Source organism: Acipenser ruthenus, chromosome 5 (genome assembly GCF_902713425.1).
Source record: "Acipenser ruthenus chromosome 5, fAciRut3.2 maternal haplotype, whole genome shotgun sequence".
Lineage (NCBI taxonomy): Eukaryota > Metazoa > Chordata > Actinopteri > Acipenseriformes > Acipenseridae > Acipenser > Acipenser ruthenus.
Genome location: NC_081193.1, coordinates 57,731,983 through 57,755,148, shown reverse-complemented (window position 1 = coordinate 57,755,148; position 23,166 = coordinate 57,731,983). Strand labels below are relative to the sequence as shown.

Here is a 23,166-nt window from a genome sequence, read left to right as displayed (position 1 = left end):
ACTTTCACAATACTGATCGCTCAAATCAAGCAATACCAATATTTATTTTTACTCATGGGGATGTCACAGTATTACATTTTGACGGTATGATAGCCATAAGAAAATATACCACGGTTCTCGTCTTTTTATTATACAGCTATTAAAGCCGGTATAAATGCTATTAACATTTTTCAAAGTAGCCATTTAAAGAAATAAAATGCAAAAATAGAACTTTAAACAGGTTTACATAGCTGTATGTGTTGTATCTCCCACTTCTGTGTTTTAGCTGGAGGGTATTTTCCAGTTCTCTGTACAACTGCAAAATACAAATTAACATCCTATACGAAGACATATTTTAATAAGCTTCCATGTCAGTGTAAAGTTTGCAAAACTTTTCTAAAAGTAGAAAATAAAGCTTTCAATGTTTCAGCTTAGTTTTCATTTAAGTGCTTAGTTATGTGCACCCCCTTTTATTCTTACAGGCTTTAACACTAGAACTACTGGAGTAGTCATTTTGACCAATTATTTTTTAAATGCATTTTTCTCCACTGATTTGGCAGCTAGGCACTTGTGTTTGTTTTACTTTTCCTAAATATATGTCAAACATCTCAACACATCGGTAGACAGAGGGTTGCAGAAACTTATGGAGATATAATACATTGTACCTAGAACTACCGGAGCTGTCTTTTTGACCGTCACAGTAAAAATAGTGGGTTTGGCTTTGTGCACATGAACGCAATCACATGATCAAGCTGCAGAACTTAAAAGCTTTGCGTTTATTTTGACTAACACAACGCAGGACTGCACAGCAAGTCTTGCAGTACTGTACTCTCAAGAGTGATCAGAAGACGAATCTGGACATGAAAATGCGCCAGACCAAGACAGTGATGAAACTCTAATCACATTGAGGGTAGTGATCGTGAAAGTGATAACGAAGTTGCAGAAATTTTGGGACAGAGACAAACACAAGCTGTGGAAAGTGCGTGGCACATTTTGAACAGTTATACTTTTCCATCTTTTGAACATTCAAATAATCCACATTTTTAACAGTTTTACCTTTCCATTTTTGAACAGTTGAACAATCCACGTTTTGAATAGTTGTAAGTTCCATCCTTTCAGCTTTTGAACATATTAATATAGCACTTTTTTAATTTAGTCCCGTTGTGCATGATTATATTGAAAAACAAAAATAAAAATTACAGAATAATAGTGTAGCAAACCAGCTATTGCAAGATTGTAGACAGAAATTACCGTTGAATAGCCAACAGTCGAACTCAGGCACAAAATAAAAGACGGGTAAACAGAAAACACTTGTATAAAATAAAACACTTAAACAAATCTCGGGCACTGTCATTCTCTACTGTTCCACAGTGTCGTTCTCCCGCTGCATCCCAGAAGTCGTCTCTGAGCTGCTAAAACCACCCCATCTTATAGCCCAGAATTTGTGTAAACAACATTTTAAACAATGCAACCAATCATAACCCCTTCCAACACCATCCCCAAGTCTCGTGCTGTAACAGGTGTCCCTCACGTGTACCGAGCAGGCTGCAAAAACTGAGTCACAAACATAATCCTGAAGGAAAACAAACAATAACAGAACAGTTTCGTAGAGTGCGACGCAGCAGTAGTTTTATACGCATTTTAATATAGCGGTTAAAAAGACTGCTCTGATAGTTCTAGGTATATATGTACATCCGATAGTTCTAGTGCTAAATAGTCATAAAATATTATGTAATCTTTGCTTGAGTAAAAGCTCAGTATGAGCTACTACTATATTGAATGTTTAACATTGATGAATATTTTGTTAAAAAAAAAATGCTTATTAAGAAAGTTCCAAATTCTTAAAATTCATAACAGGAGAAAAAAAATACAAAGTTGTTTATTAATTTGGACAAAAATAGTAAATAGTAAGAAATAGGAGGCTGTACAGTGAAATAGGAGGCTGTACTGATTGTACAGTGCCACAGGGAAGCCAATGAAGATATTGGAATTGTAGTGCAATAGTAGCATTCATCTAAAAATACTGGTTCCAGTTTCTTATAAAAATGAAGCTGATGTGCAGTTAGGCATCATAACAAACACAGCAAGACTAGCTCACTAACTAATTTACAGGCCATAACCTGAATCCTGCACGTCCTGCACACTGGTTTTACATCTTTTTTCTAACCAAAATGATTGATTATCAAATTATTTATTTTTGGCACAGGGCCAAAATACGTATAGCAAAGCCTTTAAAATGTTATTTTAACACTGAGATGTATGTTAGATTTATGTCTACAGCTGACCTGACATTACACAAGTAAGCTTCCAAATGAAAAATGTAAACAACTTGTTGAAACTATAGGCTACCCACTCCCGCCACTTGTATCTCCTGATGAATTGAGACATTGAAACTTGCATTCTGCTTCGCTGATGGTTTCCTTAAAAACCATTATCAAAATACAGTATAGTTCATACTCATTCAAAATAGACGGTAACACTTTAGGATTTGATATGTGATTATAAACAATCTATAAATATGTTAATTATGCTATTAATTATAAAAATGATTTCCATTACACGAGAGTAGATGTTAAAACTTCATGCTGATTTGAACTCGGCTCTCGCCAAGATAAGCACCAACTAAGACGTAGCTTTACAGTAAACTAATGTGATCCATATGCGTCTCCATCCATTTATGTTTCCTTCCATATGATGATGTAGATATCCTTCTGTCTGGTGTTAATGGCTGAAGTGTAATGCTGGCTCCAGGGATCAGCTTATTTTGCCTCCCTGGCGCATCAGCACACACAATGGCTGCGATGCTGGCTCCGGGGATCAACCAAAGTGCGGCCTCCCCAGCGCATCAGCATGACAACCGTCTGGATTGAGCTAAGTAGGGTACATCTCTGGGGTTTTCAAGTGGGCACCTTCCATCCTCAGTGTTTCGTCGACTAGCCCACGACACCTCAAGAGGGCTCGACGGTGATTCTGGCGTCCCAGCATCACCCCCCTCCGTCCCCCACTCAACTCAGCCCAGTTTACTTACCTGTCCCCAGCCAGAATCTTTCCGTCTCAACCACAGCCAGTTGCTGCTCCTCTCTGCTGCTTCAGATAAGTTCTTCACTGTGCGACGCAACTCTTGGCCACTGAATCCGACGTCTCTGAGAAACCGGGTTGTAGAGTGTGCCACAAATCCTCGACAACCCACTTCCACTGGGTAAACCCGAACTCTCCATCCTCACTGTTCCGCTTCAGTGGCTAGTTGAGCATACCGCAGTTTCTTCCTCTCATACGCCTCATCTACAGCGTCCTCCCATGGCACTGTTAACTCTACCAGGTGAACAAGGCGTGCTGATCCAGACCACAAGACAATATCTGGTCGAAGGTTAGTGGTGGCAATCTCAGGTGGAAAAATAAGCCGTTGACCAACATCTGCCAGCATTTTCCAGTCTCTAGCAGCTTCCAGTTGTCCTGGGCGAGGATTGGTTTTAACACCTTTTCTTGGTGGTTGCTCTCCTGGGCGGAGGAATGTTGTCTTTTGTGTGTAATGTTTTGATGGAACAGGTGGCAACTTATTGGTCATGTTACGCTTGTCTTCCAATGCTAAGGCCAAACATCGCAGCACCTGGTCATGGCGCCAAGTAAACCGTCCTTGGCTAAGAGCCACCTTACATCCTGTCAAAATGTGCCTTAATGTTGCAGGTGATGAACACAAAGGACATGAGGGATCCTCTCCTACCCAGAGGTTTAGGTTCTGTGGTGATGGGAGAACATCATATGTTGACCTGATGAGGAAACTGATCCTGCTCTGTTCCATTGACCATAGGTCTTGCCAGCCAATCTTGTGTTGTTCCACACTCTCCCATCTCATCCATTCTCCCTGTTTGGCCTGGGAAATGGCCTTTATACACCTCATCCTCTCCTCCTGCTTTTGCACCTCGTTGACTACCAGCTTCCTTCTTTGAGCTGGGGCCGCCTTGTGCCATGTAGGAGGAGTTGAACTGAAACCAAGACCCCCTCTTCCATGCTGAACTTGCCCCATGATATCACCAATTCGAAGGGCAGCCTTTGCATCTTCCACAGCTTTCTTTGCCGCCCACTTTCTTCCAGTTTTCAACACAGGTGCTGCCTCCCTTACGCATTTATCACGTGACTCTACTAATGTAATTTCCAGTCTGACCTTGGCGCACTTAAACTCCTCGGTTAGAGCAGAGACTGGTAGCTGCAGTATTATGTGATTAGAAATAATAACAGTATTATTATACATTTTTGTCATTGTTTTTTTGCGCTATTGTTTTTAATCGCTTATAACAGATATAGTCTTTTCAGGTCTGTTTGTCTTTCTATGCCTGTGTGTCTGTCTGTCTTTAAATGTCTGTCTCACCAATTGTTTGGGGCTGCTTTGTTTTTGCAATACAGTTATTATACACTTTTGCTACAAGAATCGACCTGTGTACAAAACTATTTTTGTTTTTATGTGGGAGCCATAAGGAATATACTCTTGACGTAAAATGAACGAGAGAGACTGGGGTACAATGCTATGCCAGGGTACTGCATGGTGTCTCATTTGTATAGAGCAGCAAGCACCAATTAGGAGCCAATAGAGACAAAACACATAAACTGCTTTTGCATACCACAGTAAACTGTGAACTCGATAACAATGGTATGGAAAATGGTCATGGTATTAAACATGGAAATGTATACCGTGACATCCCTAGTCCTACACTGAAAAGTATTGTAGAGAATTTAATATGAAAACAATGTTCCTTGATCAAAATTAGGTTTTTACTGTAAAACTACACAGTAGTCTTCATACTAATAGGTATAGTAATTAAGATGGAAAACAGTAATAGCATATTATTGCTTATAATATCTGTTTATAATATCTGTACAATATTTTCTGCAAATATTTGCACCTCTTTGAGCAGGATTTTTTAGTTCATAGAGGGTTCCGCGTACAGTACTACTTGGGTAGAGAAGAGGCCTACAGTCAGCCAGAAACCTTGCCTGCTCAAACACTTTTCTTCTCCTACTACAGGAGAGATAGCAGCATCATCAAGGAGGAGATCAAGGGATTCCTGGCAAATCGTCGGATCTCACAGGCGGTGGTGGCTCAGGTGACAGGTAAAGACATACAGAGGGTGGTAGATCAGATCAACTCGCTGGTATATTCTTCGTAATTCCAACAGTAACACAAGAACAGCTGAGAGAGAGATAGAGAGGGAGAGCGCCGGTCGGCTGGCTAGCCGAAGCTTGGGTGTTTTTTGGTTTGTTTATTTTGAAAATAGTTTGAGAGAGAGTATAATATATGGGTCAGAATATATTACCACACAATAATATGTCTCGAGTTGACATATTTTTGTGTGGTAATATATTCTGACCCATATTATTACTTTATATATTCTATGTTTTTTAAGCTGTTTTTGTTTGGCTATGAGAGTTTCTTGTTTGTGTGAACTGCGATGGGCTGCTCTGGAAAATGCTGCATTCATAGTTATGTCTGCGTAGGCAATGGTCAATGCTGCCAAGAATGCTTCTGAGAGAACTTGGTTCAAAGTCATTCCCACATTTTTTTTGTTACTGACAAAAGGAAGTTAGAAAGGTGTTTTTCCAGGTCTTTTTCAGGTATCTGGTGAAATTCTCTCGTTTCTCCCACTGAACGCAAATATGACTTTGTGAGGTTTATGTCAGTAAGTGTTTATCTGCTTGTATTCTCATTGTCTTGCTCTTTTAGAAAGAAACATTTGTTTAAATTCTTCTGTTATTGGTGAAGAAAGAATTCTTCTTTCGTGTGGTTTGTATCGTGCTTGCGAAAACCAAGAAATATTCTGATGGATAAAATTAATTGGAATTTCATTTCTTTTGTCGTGATGGGGGTCTTTTTTCGTGAGGTTCTGTCATTCTCACGAAAAAAGAATTTGGACAGCCACCGCTGGATCCTCGGGGGAGATTTGCCCCTGAGACAGCGCTCGCCTGGGCAGCAGTTCAAGAGACCCCCCTCACATTTTTTAAACCAGCCACTTGCATTTAAGATTTAAATATATATTACAAAAGTATAAATAAGTGTTACACATTTAACACAGGTAAGTAATGTTATAAACAATTTTTGATATATTTGCCTGCTTTGCACATTTTTTTCACACAATTTACTGTAGTATTAGTTTATTGTTGTTGTTTATTTGGCAGACGTCGTTATCCAAGGTTTGGGTTTTTTGTCTGAAATTCAGGGTACAAAGGAACTAGCCCAGAATCGTGCCTTTTGTTGGTTTGGTGAAAGAATATTAATCTGTTCATAAGTTGTATGGATTTTGGGTTCTGAGCATGCTTAGTACAGCTCTTCAAGTTAATGTTTGATCATGAAAGAAGACTTGACCTCACGAAAAAAATATTATTTTGCATCGATTAATAACCCATTCCGGCCCAGAACAGTTTAATCACCAAAAGGCTCCCGAAACAGTGGCTGGGTTTACATGCACTTGAAAATTGACTCTACAGTCATGACTGTGTGATGTTGTCACGCGAATACATGGTGAAACAGCAAAAGGACGTCCTTTTGGCAGCACAACGTTAAGGACAGGGTCAATCGCTTTCTCACGATAAAAATAGCTGTAAAAACCCATGTAACCCAGAGTAGGAATTGTGCTTGTGGCTCACAAGGTTTCAGCTGTCAAGATCTTTCTTCTGACTTAATATAAAGTAATCTCCAGCAGAAAGGATGTACAAAACAGCCCCAACACACACACACACACTGTACATTTATGGACTACTTAAACACAAGAACCGCTAATCTAAAACGAGAGTAACATATGATATATCTTGCGTGTGTGTCACTCGCAGCACAGAATCCAGGTTCAGCTGCTGCAGCCTGCAGCTTTCTGATTGAAATGTTTCTGCTGAAGCGCTGTGGCTAGCTTCAATATGAAGTCTCTCCTACCTTGCACAAAACTAAGGAATTGACTGCTGTTGCAGTAGAGATAACAACAGGCTTGTGTGTGTGTGTGTGTGTGTGTATACAGTGCCTTGCAAAAGTATTCAGACCCCTGACCAATTCTCTCATATTACTGAATTACAAATGGTACATTTAAATGTTGTTCTGTTTGATATTTTATTTTAAAACACTGAAACTCAAAATGAATTATTGTAAGGTGACATTGGTTTTATGTTGGGAAATATTTTTAAGAAATAAAAAACTGAAATATCTTGCTTGCATAAGTATTCATCGCTGCAATAACAGCTTTAAGTCTTTTGGGGTAAGTATGTACCAGCTTTGCACACAGTGTCGGAGTTATTTTGGCCCATTGTTCTTGGCAGATTTGCTCCAGGTTGTTCAGGTTGGTTGGACGACGCTTGTGGACCGCAATTTTCAAATAGTGCCACAGATTCTCAATGGGATTGAGATCAGGACTTTGACTGGGCCACTGTAGGACATTCACCTTTTTGTTCTTGAGCCACAACAATGTTGCTTTGGCCTTGTGCTTGGGATCATTGTCCTGCTGAAAGGTGAATTTCCTCCCAAGCTTCAGTTTTTTAGCGGACTGAAGCAGGTTCTATTGCAGTATTTCCCTGTATTTTGCTCCATCCATTCTTCTTTCAATTTTAACAAGATGCCCCAGTCCCTGCTGATGAGAAGCATCCCCACAGCATGATGCTGCCACCACCATACTTCACTGTAGGGATGGTGTGTCTTGAGGCATGGGCAGCGTTAGGTTTGCGCCACACATAGCACTTTGAGTTTTGACCAAAAAGCTCTATCTTGGTCTCATCTGACCACAAAACCTTTTCCCACATTGCAGCTGGGTCACTCTCATGCTTTCTGGCAAACTCCAGACGTGCTTTCAGATGGTACTTTTTGAGAAACGGCTTCTTTCTTGCCATCCTCCCATACAGACCAGTGTTATGCAGAGCTCTTGATATGGTTGACTGGTGCACCATTACTCGACTCCCAGCCACTGAACTCTGTAGCTCCTTCAAAGTGATTGTTGGCCTCTCTGTGGCTTCTCTCACAAGTCTCCTTCTTGTTTGAGCGCTGAGTTTTGAGGGACGGCCTTTTCTTGGCAGTGCCTGGGTGGTGTGATGGAGCTTCCACTTCCTGATTATTGATCCAACTGTGCTCACTGGGATATCCAAACACTTGGATATTATTTTGTACCCTTTCCCTAATCTATGCATTTGTATTAGTTTATCTCTAACTTCTGTAGAATGCTCTTTGGTCTTCATTTTCCTTCAGATTCACAGCCTGACCAATGATCCTTCAACAGTGGGGTTTTTATCCAAAAAATGTCACAGCAACTTTAATGGTTCACAGGTGGAGGCCAATGGTGAGGTAATTGTGTCCTCGTTAGGGCAATTTCTTTCATCGGTGTAAACTGGGAGCTTCCACAGCACAGGGGTTGAATACTTATGCAAGCAAGATATTTCAGTTTTTTATTTTTCTTAAAAATATTTCCCAACATAAAACCAATGTCACCTTACAATAATTCATTTTGAGTTTCAGTGTTTTAAAATAAAATATCAAACAGAACAACATTTCAATGTACCATTTGTAATTCAGTGATATGAGAGAATTGGTCAGGGGTCTGAATACTTTTGCAAGGCACTGTGTGTGTGTGCACTAGTAGGTGTAAAGTGTGTAAATACATAGACAAAAGTAAAAATATAATTAAACATAAGAACACCACATGTCCACTAAAAACTAATACCTACTGTAAAAATAGCAATGTTTATGGAATAGCCTGTGAAAAATGTGATGAAATCAAATATGTTGGAGAGACTGGAACTACTTTATATAAAAGAATTCAGAACCACCTTTCATTAATTAGAAATAAAAAAATGAATGAACCAATAGTACAGCACTTCACCAGTCAGGGACATGACATAAATGATGTAAAGTTTGTAGTATTAGAACAGCTCAAATTAGACAATGCGACATATAGAAGAATAAAAGAAAGTAAATGGATAAATAGACTGAACACGATTATGCCAGCAGGACTCAACAGAAAAGAATGAACTAATTAACTTCAATAAATATATAACATTTAAATAAATAAACAAAATTCATTCAAAAGCTGTGCATGCTGATGCGCTGTGGAGGCCAAATCTAGACTGATCCTCAGAGCCAGCATTGCATGATATAAGAAAAATATAAGTTTATATAAAGTAGTGTTAATTAGAATTAATAGAGATTCAAAGATAGAAGTAAAAATGATGTCACAATATATAGAACACCATTACATCATGTAAGAATAAATCATGGATTTGAATGTAAACAATAACAAGTAGTTGTCATGCCGTCAAAAACCTATAAATACCTCCAATGTTTTGATTCAAACACAGGCTCCCTTGAGAAAGATATGTACAACATATCGAAACGTTGGGCAGCTGGCTCTTTGAACTAAATATATATATATATATATATATATATATATATATATATATATATATATATATATATATATATATATATATATATATATAAAATTCAATATTGTAGGTTATATTCAAAATAAAAACATGTATTGTAAAAGGCGGTTCTAGTGTTATTGAAATGTAACTTTTAGATGGTCCACAAACACACACAAAGTAGTCAAACTTCTAGATTATATATTATATATAATTTTGTGTGTGTGCGTGCGTGCATGCGTGTGTGTTGGAAAGGTAATCAGACAAACAAGTAGCTAATGTGCAGCGTAATTCAGAATGTGCGTGACAACACGTGAATTAATTTCTCTTGTTAAATGTTTTTATCTTCATGGCAACACATGAAGCTCTCCTCACGATATTCAGAGTCGTTCTTCTCCTACTTAGTAAGGAGACACAGACATTTTATGTATCCCCTCCCCTAAATGACTATGAATGGATTCATCTGCATTGGTACGGCTGATTTTTTTTTTTTTTTATTTTTTTTTTATTTTCCCTGAATGAGAACTGCATAGCAATGCATTTCCTGAAAAGTACGACAAACAGGTTGTGAGGAAAACTGTCATGACTTGTGCATGTAAACACCGCCAGTCTGTCCTGAAGGTGCAAAGACAATGAAAAGTATACATATAATACAAATAGTTTGAGAATACTGTATTCCTTCTCGAACTTAAAATGCAGCCCTAATTTCCCACCCTCAATTTGAGGAAGAAATAAAACATAAAATATGTATTTACAAAGATACAACCTCAATTATGCATATGGAGGCAGTTTGTGTCTGTCAGCTGTCACACAGAGCATTACAGTTATGTGCTGCTTCTCATAAGAACATAAGAACATAAGAAAGTTTACAAATGACAGGAGGCCATTCGGACCATCTTGCTCGTTTGGTTGTTAGTAGCTTATTGATCCCAGAATCTCATCAAGCAGCTTCTTGAAGGATCCCAGGGTGTCAGCTTCAACAACATTACTGGGGAGTTGGCTCCAGACCCTCACAATTCTCTGTGTAAAAAAGTACATCCTGTTTTCTGTTCTGAATGCCCCTTTATCTAATCTCCATTTGTCACCCCTGGTCCTTGTTTTTTTTTCACGTCAAAAAAGTCCCCTGGGCCGACATTGTCAATACCTTTTAGAATTTTGAATGCTTGAATCAAATCACAGCGTATCTTTTTTGTTCAAGACTGAATAGATTCAATTCTTTTAGCCTGTCTGCATACGACATGCCTTTTAAACCCAGGATAATTCTGGTTGCTCTTCTTTGCACTCTTTCTAGAGCAGCAATATCCTTATTGTAACAAGGTGACCAGAACTGAACACAATATTCTAGATGAGATCTTACTATTGCATTGTAAAGTCTTAACATTACTTCCCTTGATTTAAATTCAACACTTCTCACAATATATCCGAGCATATTGTTGGCCTTTTTTATAGCTTCCCCACATTGTCTAGATGAAGACATTTCCGAGTCAACATCAACTCCTGGGTCTTTTTCATAGTTCCCTTCTTCAATTTCAGTATCTCCCATATGATACTTATAATGCACATTTTTATTGCCTGCGTGCAGTACCTTACACTTTTCTCAATTAAATGTAATTTGCCATGTGTCTGCCCAGTTCTGAATGCTGTCTAGATCATTTTGAATGACCTTTGCTGCTGTAACAGTGTTTGCCACTCCTCCTATTTTTGTGTCGTCTACAAATTTAACAAGTTTGCTTACTATACCAGAATCTAAATCATTAATGTAGATAAGGAATAGCAGAGGACCTAATACTGATCCCTGTGGTACACCACTGGTTACCTCGCTCCATTTTGAGGTTTCTCCACTAATCAGTATTTTCTGTTTTCTACATGTTAACCACTCCCTAATCCATGTGCATGCATTTCCTTGAATCCCTACTGCGTTCAGTTTGAGAATTAATCTTTTATGCGGGACTTTGTCAAAAGCTTTCTGGAAATCTAAATAAACCATGTCGTATGCTTTGCAATTATCCATTGTCAATGTTGCATGCTCAAAAAAGTCAAGTAGGTTAGTTAGACACGATCTCCCTTTCCCAAAACCATGCTGACTGTCTCCCAGGATATTGTTACCATATAGGTAATTTTCCATTTTGGATCTTATTATAGTTTCCATAAGTTTACATATAATAGAAGTCAGGCTTATTGGTCTGTAGTTACCTGGTTTGGTTTTGTCTCCCTTTTTGTGGATCGGTATTATGTTTGCAATTTTCCAGTCTATCGGTACAACCCCTGTGTGAAGAGACTGTTGCATGATCTTGGTTAGCGGTTTGTAAATAACTTCTCTCATTTCTTTGAGTACTATTGGGAGGATCTCATCCGGCCCAGGGGATTTGTTTATTTTAAGAGCTCCTTGTCCCTTTAACACTTCTGCCTCTCTTATGCTAAAGTTATTTAAAACTGGATAGGAACAGGTCAACATATGGGGCATGTTGTCCGTATCCTCCTTTGTAAAAACTTTTGTGTCTCTTAGACCAGCGGTGGCCAATACGTAGATCGCGATCCACCGGTGGATCGCAAAAGATTTTTGGTGGATCTCGGCAAATCAGAACAAGCACTAGCATATAAGCAGGCAACAGTTTTTGTTACGGCTTAAGGGCAGAGCCTTCTGTGTCATCCAGTTGACTATAAACAACTAGATGACTATAAGCAATATATGTGATTTATTTTTTCAGCTGAAAAGTATAAAACAAAAGAAAAAAAAAAAACTCACTGTCGGATCTAAACTCATAGCTTAATCGTAATGTACTCCGGGAATGTAGTTTATTGGTGTCCACTGTCCACTGTTAATCACACATTTAAAACTACAAATTCCATACGCCACCAATTTCACTGATTTATCAGTGCGATGGCTACTCGTTTCCAGACAGTTTGTCAAACCAAGATTAGGAAAATAACAAATGCAGATATGTCGACGTCTTTACAAGAAATGAACAATGCAGGTATGTCAGAAGATGAAAGCGAACAGGGAACTTCGAGTTAGTTACAGCGTGTTCACCGTTGTAAAATACAAGTTCAACCAACAGTGGCTAAAAGATTTCCCCTGGCTTAAGTTTGACAGTGTTAAAAGAAGCCCCATGTTTTGCACGTTTTATCAGGAAGCAGGAAAACTGATGGCAGGCAAGACTTTGGAATTGGTTTTAGCCCCCTTAGCAAAGTTCATTTCTGTCTCTCTCTTGGCCTTTTTAACTTCCTTTTTGACTTGCATTTGCAGTTCCAAGTACTCTTTCTGTGTACTTTGTTTTTAGTCCTTTTTCCATTTCCAGTCGTCATTACTCTCACCACTCCCAATTTGTAAACTGTGGTATTGCTTGGCATGTTGAAACATACGGGGGTCTGATCAGCATTTCCAATCTGTCCAAGCTGGTACTCTTTGTTTAGATACGCTGAAATTGTAAAAGCTTTTCTATGAATTCCTCAGGAAGCTAATGACGCTTCTTTGAAAACAACGACACCTGTGCCTTCTGCCAGTTCTGTTGTCAATTCAACACTTGTCTTCTTTCTGTTCCTTAAGGATATTACCTTCAAGTATTGCTCATCCTTGTTAGACAGCTTTTTGGGGTCTTGCAGTCCTGGGTTTGTCAATTACAGATGATGTTTCTCTGTACTTGTTGATTTATGCTTCGGATAACACACCTTGAAAATCAAGTGATGCAAGCTATTTCACTCAATGTTTTTCCTTCTTTATGCAAGTCAAGGTTGTTATAATAGTAGAAAACACTAGTGTAGGCTTGAAATAACGTGTTTCAAATGCGAGGATTTACAGCCCAGTGGGATTCTTTTGATCCCCGACATTATTTGCCCATACCTTGCCAGTTCCTTTTCAATCATATAATTTAAGAAAAGGGAGGATGTTTCATAAAGTTATTTTCCTAGCTGGAAGTACTAGAGAAGTTACAGGGAGAACCGTGTTGTTTACCACAACCCCCTGTTCTGATACCTTCGACACTAATTCTGTAGTGCTTAAGAAGACTATGATCAACCCACTAGTTCTAGAAGCCGATTTAATGTTGTGTTTTTTTTTTTTTTTTTTTTTTTTTTATATTATTATATTATTTATTTCTTAGCAGACGCCCTTATCCAGGACGACTTACAATTGTTACAAGATATCAAATTATACAGATCACATTATTTATATATTTTTTTCTTTTACATACAATTACCCATTTATACAGTTGGGTTTTTACTGGAGCAATCCAGGTAAAGTACCTTGCTCAAGGGTACAGCAACAGTGTCCCCCACCTGGGATTGAACCCACGACCCTCCGGTCAAGAGTCCAGAGCCCTAACCACTACTCCACACTGCTGCCCAATGTTCTTACAACCAACCACTACTACAAGAGCACATTGCTTTAACTCCATGCCTATGTGTTAGATTTTCGAAAGAACAGTTTGGAGGACCCCTGACTGCCGATATTGTTGACAAAATTAATCTCAGATCTTAACACATTTTAACAAAACACTAATAGAATACAAAGATATTCACAAAACAAAAAGTAATTGAAACAAAAGCGACACACCTTTCAGCAGTGCTCATGCACACACAACAGCAGGGGTGTGCAATTCATATCGCCCTGGACAACAAGATTTGTGTGAGGGACAACAAGTTTTGCCGTTATACTTTTCCCGTCGGACAAATAGTTTTTATTTATTTTTCCTATATTCGATCTGTTGCTAGAAAAACACGCAACTTTCTGAAAACAGAGTTGCGGAAGTCTAGCACCTACACACAAGCATTTTAAAAAGTGTTTACATCCCACCCCTATCACTTCTGATTGGCTAGCTGTGGAAAAATCTTATCTTCTATTGGTAAACAAAGAAACCCAGAAATGGCTGCCAAGAGAGCCTCTGGCAAGGCACAGCCTAATTTTTTAAATTTAAGATATTTATGTTTTTTTGTAAATTAGCAAATAAGTGATGCTGCTTTCTTAAGGCATGAACTTGACATTTAAATGCAGCAGTCTAGTCAAGTTACAAAAAAAACCCTACCAAAGTCACTGAGGTATTGGCTGATTAGAAAAAATCATGTTGTGTAATTTATGTAATTATTTCTACTTTGTGGTCAAGCATGTACTACTTGTTGGGATGTTTAAAAAAACCTGAAGTTTACTGATGAGGAAAAATAGCTGTAAAATGTTGTACGCTGTAAAAAAAAAACCGCAACAACTATATAATAGAAATAAACAAAAGAAAAAACATATTTTGTCTTTCCATAATTTGATGGAGCCTACTGTAAATATTGCCTTGCCTTTTTGGTTAGTGCTGGTACGAACCCAGGATTTTCATGTTTGGATATTCACTCATAATTTAAATATTCGTTTGGATATTCGTTTGTTTTCAAAAAGTAATAAAAGTCATTATATTGCTCAGAACACAGGCAGAGACTGCATAGCAGCAGGGACAGAGGTGCGTGGCCTGTGTTTTCCTGTGTTTCACAGCAATACGTTACAGTAACACGTCAAAGTAGAAAAATATCACAGGTGTAAATAATACATTGTGTAGGCCTTACTTTACCCCAGGCAATTAACTACAAAACGATAGATGCCAAATAGCAGTTCAAGTTAAACGTTGTTTTGTTTATTCCCGAAATAAATAGTAAATAAAGTTGACACAGCATTTCAGAGGTCATTTACGCAAAATTCTATGTTATATACGCAAGACGTTTTAATAAAATGCAAAAAAATAACAGCAGTGCGTTTCTAAAACACTGATGTAAAAGACAACAGATCCCCTTTTCATCCCTATCCAATAATTTATATTACAAAGTAGTTTTATGCAATGCAACGTGTAAAAATGGTTCCACTGCTCCCTGCATCATCTTCTTTTAAAAAAAAAAAAAAAAAAAAGAAAAGAAAAAAGCAGCAGAGGTCTCAGTATCCCATGTAGCACTACGCACGTCCCTGGTGTTAGAGCGACTCAGTAATCTGTATCAGAGAATCTTACCTGCTGACAATGGCGCTGTTTACATGCAAGTTTTAATCGCGCTACTATAGTGCATTCATGACGTGTAACGCACAAATGACGCATGATTGTGCTCGTTCCAAAAGTGCACGGCAAAAAAAAGTGTGTGACTTAAGTGTCAATACACTTTGGTAAAGCACGGTAAAGTGCGCGCTAATTGGCCTAATTAGTCCCATAGCAACAAACTCCACAGTCGTGCACAATATTTAACCATAGACTTTCATGAAATAACATGATACCTCCTCCACTTCCCCTATATAAAAGAACGCTCTTCTCTGGGATACGGTCTTTCTGTCCTCCTCTGTAGCGCAAGTAAGATTTTCCTTATCCCAGTCTTACTAATACAAATCAGTTAAATATCTATCCATCCATTATTATCAATCCGCTTCTCCTGATGAGGGTCGCGGCTAAATTATATATAAATTGCATATAGAGATGTTGATTTATACCATTATTTATTCATTTCAGTGTATTATGAACGATGCATGAGAACTACTAGATCGTTATGACCAGCATTATTATCATAATAATAATAATAATACTACTACTAATGTAGCTTTTTTCCCCGCAGGATGTTTCAAGCTTTCACCCCTTCTGATTACCAACAGTGCTGTAATACAGATCTATGAGATGTCCCAGCATAAGTCTGTTGTATGGAATTGCAGATGTTCAATGGCACAACACAGTATTTTGCAGGGGAGGAGGTGGTGTTGGGCTGGCATTCGCATTCACAGTAACAGAGGGGAAGGGGAGCACATTAAAAACAGGACACCCGTGAAAAAGATGCATGACACAGTGATATCACTACCAGTAAAATGAAGGTGTATGAAATCCAATGTTATGAAACTGTTTACATGTGCGAGTGGAATGTGCTATGTCATGTCAGTTTGAGAGGGCAGCACCAACAACACAGATCAAACTAGAGCTTTCCACTGTCATATTGGATGAGCAACAGAATACAGACAGAGATGTTTAATGGGAGGGATGGCCTCATCGTCACAGTTGGGCTATACACGTTGTGCTGTCATACTAGTATGTTGTGTGTTCACCATTTGTCCAGTGTCTTAGGACTAGGTTGGCAGATAGCACACACATGTGCTCTGTAAATAGCCATCCTTATGCAGTCAGCCTCCCAGTAGGTCTCTAGGGAGCACTATGGGGTGCGGTACACACAGTGCCCCCACATGGTGCCCAGCTCATACACCTAGTGGACCATGATGATGGATCTCTTGTGTTATCTGCAGAGTTGTATGTTGTTCATCTTAACTGATCATGGCTGTCTGTTACCTTGCCCCTTCCGCTGCTTGTAAGGGGGAGGGGAGGATGCAGAGTTAAAAGACCATATTTTTTCCTGTTTTCATACTTGCTACATTTTTTGATGTTTTTAAAGGTTCCATTCAATTAAAAAAAAAATAGTCACAGTGCATTACACTTTCTTCAATGATTTAGACATAATCCGAAAGACATAATTTTCTTTTACTCTATTTGATTTATTAGTTTATTTTATCTTTACTTGTAGGTATCAGCCAGAGTCGTATCTCCCACTGGCTGCTGCAGCAGGGCTCTGACTTGAGTGAACAGAAGAAGAGGGCTTTTTACAGGTGGTACCAGCTGGAGAAGACCAGCCCAGGTAAGACATGGTGCTGTTTTACAATCTTTCTCTCTAATTTTTTAGTAACAGTGATGATGGGTGCTGAAGTAGTATTTTCTTTAGCCTTTAGACTGACCACATATGTATAAATCCTATGGATATGAGCATGATGTTTGAACAGTCTCTGATCTGAGGCAGGTGAAACACTACAGAATATCAATTGGTATGGTGAAAAAAGGATATGGAATATTCCGCTCTGCACCATTTCCATGGTTTGTCCCCTCCCCCAGTGATTTATGTGTTTGTCCTTCAAAAATAACAACTCTGATTTATAGTAGCAGAATTTCAGAAATGCTACTAGGGATTATTTATGTTCAGTTTGGGGTTTATTTGCATTGGAGACCAGTTGTGTGTACTTGAGACTCCCATGTTCCCATTTAAACCCCAAGACATCATTCAATTTATTATCAGTTTTTGGACAGGTTATTTTAGTATACAGCTTAATAAAATTGGAGCCACAGTTTAGCAAGTTTATGATTGTCAGTTTTACTTAGGGGGATTTATTTGTCATTTAATACAAGTTGTAACAGTACTTTAGATTACTGCAGTAAGTGTGATTTTATACAAATAATAATTTCAGCCTTTTCACCTCTGATGATACAGTGTAGGGGTTCTTATTGTGTGTGTGAGTAATCTTTTACAGTGTGGTATTTTGTTGCAAATGAACTGCAGCACATATACTGTACAGGAGGTTGTGTGGTCCAGTGGTTAAAGAAAAGGGCTTGTAACCAGGAGGTCCCCGTTTAAATCCCGGCTCACTCACTGACTCACGGTGTGACCCTGACCAAGTTATTTAACCTCCTTGTGCTCCGTCATTCAGGTGAGACATTGTTGTAAGTGACTCTGCAGTTGATGTATAGTTCACACACCTAGTCTCTGTAAGTCGCTTTGGATAAGGGTGTCTGCTAAATAAACAAATAATAATAATAATGTCCAAGATACTGATTAAACAAATAGGGCCGAGTGTCCTTTTTCCTGTTTTTCTAGTTTCGTAATGGGTTGTTTCTTCAGGGGAGTCTGTATCAGGATTATCGACTTTTACTTGTGTGGTCCCCAAGGGCTCTATTCTTGGTCCCTGTGGCAAAGTGGTTAATAATGTGCAGGTGCAGGTGATTAAAGAACAGACAGACAATTGTAATCCAGGTGCAAAGGTTTGTTTTGTTTGTTTTTGTCCAGTACCTGATGGCGAAACAAACAGTAGACAATAATGAAGGCAAGTAATACAGCAGCGTGTATTACTTAATTTATAATCCCCGGGTTTGCCCCCCGCAAATAATAGTCCTATTTTTATTAAACACCCACACAAAACACATATACAAGTCTGTTAGTGCGTGAATTAGTGCTAGTGGTGCAAATACAGTTATAGTGATACGAGTGCAGTGCTGTTCCAGGTTTTTGCTGTCTAGTGAATACAAACAAACAAATAGACAGAACAAAACAAACACTCACGATTATTTCACCAAACACAGGTCCTTCCGGGTCACTTATTAATAACCAAAAACGAAGGAACAGATTATGATTCTTCATCCCCTTTTATGCTGTCACACATGACCCCTTGGTAAACAAGTGCAACTGTCCGACTTTCCGACCCTGGGAAAGAACTGTCAGACCAGCCTGTCCAAAGAACTCTGTTCTCGCTGCTTAGCGCTCTCACAGGTCAGGAGGGAGATTTACAACCAAGAATCATTGTCTTTCTGTCACATATCCCAACGCTTAGAGTGGAGTCGAAAGGAACACTCGGCTGAATCTACCTTTCCTATTACTCCCCCCTCCCGGGAAAAATAATTTGCATCTTCCCCGCACGATGTACCATCGAGTTATCCGGGCATTGCTATCCTTCATTGTGCTTAACCACTTGAGTGGGGCGTGGTCTGTAACAAGATCAAATGAATGTCTCAGCAGGTTGTATCGTAAGGAGTGAGTAGCCCATTTAATGGCCAAACACTCCTTTTTCGACTACGGAGTAGTTGCACTCCCGAGGGAGCATCTTTTTGCTGATATACAATATCGGGTGTTCTACTTCATCAACCTTTTGGGACAAGACCGCACCCAAACCCACATCCGACGCATCGGTGTGGAGGATGAATCTCTTGGTGAAACCTGGTGTGATGAGAGCGGGGGCCTGGCAGAGTCTTTGCTTAACAGTATCAAACACCCCCTGACACTCAGCTGACCCCTTTAATTAAATTTGGAGCACTCTTTTTGGTGAGGTCAACTAAAGGGTTTGGGATTGCCGCGTCTACCAAAGCCTGGATTTTGGTGACAAAGGGTTTCATCCTTCCATTCCTCATTAAAAATCCCAAATATTGAGTTTCTGATTTGGCAAACGTGCATTTTCAAGTTAGCTGTCAGCCAGGCTACCCTTAGAGACTGAAGGACGGCTGTAACCCTAGCCAAATGCTGTCGCCAGGTGGAGCTGTAAATCACCACATCATCAATATACGCTGTTGCATATTCGTGATATGGGTGTAAAACCTTGTCCATCAGTCTCTGAAAGGCAGCGGGCGCACTATGTAACCCAAACGGCATGGTTTTAAAGTGAAACAGCCCCTCTGGTGTTGAAAATGTGGCTTTCTCTTTAGAACTGTGGGTTAAGGGGATCTGCCAGTATACCTTTGTCAAGTCCAGAGTAGAGATAAACTTCTCCTTTCCCAGTCTATCTAGAAGTTCGTCGACCCGAGGCATAGGGTATGCATAGCATTTACCTTCCGGAAATCTACACAGAAGATGGCCACTATGACAATAGGAGTGCACCACTCGCTCCTGGAAGGTTCAATCACCCCAAGTTCGAGCATGTCCCATACCTCTTTGCGAATGCCACTTCGTCGACTTTCTGGGATCCGTTAAGGTCCCTCTCGTACTGTGACACCTGGTGGGGAGATAATGTCATACTCAACTAAGTTAGTTCTGCCGGGAAAGTCAGAAAAACATCACTGAACTCCTCAAAAAGCTTACGCAGCTCCCGTTGCTGATCTGGAATCAATTGTTCCTCCATCGAAATGATTTTAGTGCCATGAGTCTCTGGACAAGGGCCTAAATCATCCTCTATATTGCCTGGGGCTATAAGTAAGACCTTCCTTGCCTGCCAGGGCTTTAATAAATTTACATGATAAATTTCACGTTCATTATGGCAATTGGGCTATCTAATTTCATAATTCACCTTTCCTATAGCCCGAATCACTTCATATGGCCCCTGCCATTTAGCACATAATTTCGATTCTGAGGAGGGAAGCAACAGCATTACCTTTGTCTCCTGGTGGAAAGGTTCGAATTAATGCATTTTTATTGTAATGCTGCTGTTACCGGTGCTGAGCCGATTTGAGGTTGTCCTGGGCCAAACGACCAACCAAATCCAGACAATCTCTCAGTAGGAGCACATGCTTCACTATGTCCATTGCAATGCATTCAAAGGGAGTGGAAATAAATCGGCAGTGGAACCAAAAGGGGCAGGGCGCACTCGACCCGGCGCTACTCGCTGGAAGTCTGGGCATGTGGCTACATATTTCGACACATCAGTATGAAGACTTATCCAATAGAATGGAGCCAATATCCGCTCCCTTGTCCTGTCAGCTCTGAGGTGCCCCGCAAAAGGGATATCTTGCGCCAGCCTCATGACCTCGGTCCGACAAGACGGGGGAAACAATAATTGCGTTACAGGCTGTCCTGTGCCCGCGGCTAGATTTACCCTATACAGTAATTGCCCCTTGATACTGAAGTGTGGATATACTAGCGCCCCAGTGCCATCAACATCCTTACCTTCAATAGACCGGACCTGGCCCCAAGCATGCACTAGTGACGGGTCATTATGTTGGCCCCACACTATGTCCGCGCTTGAGTGCCACATGTCCGGTATATTGAGAGGGGCTGGAGTAGCATCTGCCCTGGATGGCCCAGTAACCTCATCCTCTTTTTCTAGGACAGAAAATAGGAGAAAACATTTCGGCTTGAAAAGGAAACACATCGCCTATTTGTTCCTTTTTCTTTTTTTCTGCCATTAATTTAACCAATTCTCTATTTGGCCAGTCTCGACTCTTATTATTGGGTGTGGTAGCCTTTCCGTCACCCCAACTACTAAGTGATGTTTTATCAGTCCTACCGATAAATATACTTTTAGGGTGGGGTATGTCGCCATATCTCCATGGACGCAGGAGATCGCCACCTGGCCTTGTGGCTGCCACGACACATCACCCAAGAGAACTGCTTTAATTAAGGTCTGCTCACACCCGGTGTCCACTAATGCGTGAGTTGTCACCTTGCCTAAAACTGCATTTTCCTTGCGCTTACCCGCTCCATATGCCCAATTGCACGCCGCCACATCACACCATTACTGATGGGCATGACCTGGCCTGGTGCCCCTGTTGGTTGCATCTAAAACATTTGTCTCGTTGCTGGTATGGCAATGGGACCGGGGTAGCAGCTTTACCCCCACTGGGGGCCAACCTTGACCTCCATGAAGAGGAGGCAAGGTTGTCCATTGGGGCTGGAAATCTAGGAGGTCTTGGTCCCGGTGTTGTAGGTGGAGCAGAGAGAAGAGGTGTTGTGCAGCTGCTCCGGTGGACGGGAGCTGTGGTCCGGTTGGTGTGGGCTGAGACCAGGGAGTCCTTGAAATCCAGTTTTATTGCTGCTTCCAGGGTGGCAGGGTTGTGGCGCCATATCCATACCTGGGTTTCAGCGCCAACGACATGGAAAAATTGCTCCACTGCTATGGCTTTGCCCGTTTGCAGACCCGTTTTCTGGGTGGGGCTTAGTCAGTGCACCATGTGGTCACACAACTGCTGCACAACCACCCTGGGGCGTGTCTCTGGGGATCTTCGGTTCTCCTGGAATCGTACCCTGTGCGTTTCCCCCGTGATGGTGAGCCGGCTCGCTTTACCAGGTTGCAGTCGGCAGCAATCGGTGTCCGTCATGGCCTGATACACTGCCTGAGCCTCCCCGATCAGGCAGGATCCGCCAGACCGACCTACCCCACCAACGCTGTGTACCGCTCCTCTCTCCGTCTCTCCGCAGCCTCCTGTCTGCTGTCCAGCGCCTGCAGCAGCTCTGAAAGTGCTGCGTGATCCATAGTCCCGTGTTCTGACCCCACGTGTGACAAAGTGGTTGATAGTGTGCAGGTGATTTAAAGAGCAGACAGTTGTAATCCAGGTGAAAAGGTTTGTTTTATTTGTTTTTCCAGTGCCTGACGTGAAACAAACACTAAACGATATTGAAGGTAAGTAATACAGCAGCGTGTATTACTTAATTTATAATCCCCAGGTTTGCCCCCCGCAAATAATAGTCCTATTTTTATTATACACCCACACAAAACACAAAACACATACACAAGTCTGTTGGTGTGTGAATTAGTGCTAGTGGTGCAAATACAGTTATAGTGATACGAGTGCAGTGCTGTTCCGGGTTTTGCTGGCCACAGCTGTCTAGTGAATACAAACAAACAAATAGACAGAACAAAACAAACACTCACGATTATTTCACCAAACACAGGTCCTTCCGGGTATCTTATTAAATAACCAAAACAAAGGAACAGATAACATTGCTTCGACCCCTATTTATACCATCACTCATGACCCCTTGGTAAACAATTGCAGCTGCTTTTTATGATCTGCAGCTGCCACATAATTTCCCCTCCGGGTCAATGAGTTAGTGTACCGAAGCTCTGTCTCTTTTCTATGTGACCGACTTCCTTTTAACCCTCAGAACGAAGTGTCAGGCAATGTAGTCCAGAATACTCTGTTCTCGTTACTTAGCGCCCTCACAAAACTTCTGTCTGATAAGTTTTGCAGTTAGGTTCTCAGCAACAACTAGAGCTTGCAAATTTCTTAAACATAGATTTGGGAAACCTGACCTCTCTAATATAAAACCTGGTATGAGAAATGTGGGCGTTTTTATATTTCATTCTGATTTGAGTTTTGAGGCTCGTATTAAAAAAATTGCAAAAGTGTATTTTTATCATCTACGAAACATTGCTAAAATTAGGTACGCAAGGCCATAAATATTTGTGAGCCTTTGTTCTGCGTTTAAAAATAAATAAATAAATAAATAAATAAATAAATAAAACACAAACATTTTTGGCACGCATATCAAATTCTACTAGCAATACATACTTCATATATTGCAACAGGTCGCCAACATTTCAGCCCCCCCAAACGTACTGTTAAAAAAAAA

The 23,166-nt window shown here is 40.2% G+C and overlaps 1 protein-coding gene across 7 annotated transcripts in view; it reads left to right on the top strand.

Moving 5' to 3' along the window:
- Positions 1–23,166, top strand: part of LOC117402657 (homeobox-containing protein 1) — a 62,722-nt gene that overhangs the window by 13,622 nt on the left and 25,934 nt on the right. For all 7 annotated transcript variants that reach the window (XM_059024760.1, XM_034004014.3, XM_034004013.3 and 4 more), the window contains exons 3-4: positions 5,000–5,085; positions 16,873–16,983. In XM_059024760.1, the coding sequence (XP_058880743.1) occupies positions 5,000–5,085; positions 16,873–16,983 (197 nt within the window). The remainder of the gene's footprint in view (positions 1–4,999; positions 5,086–16,872; positions 16,984–23,166) is intronic.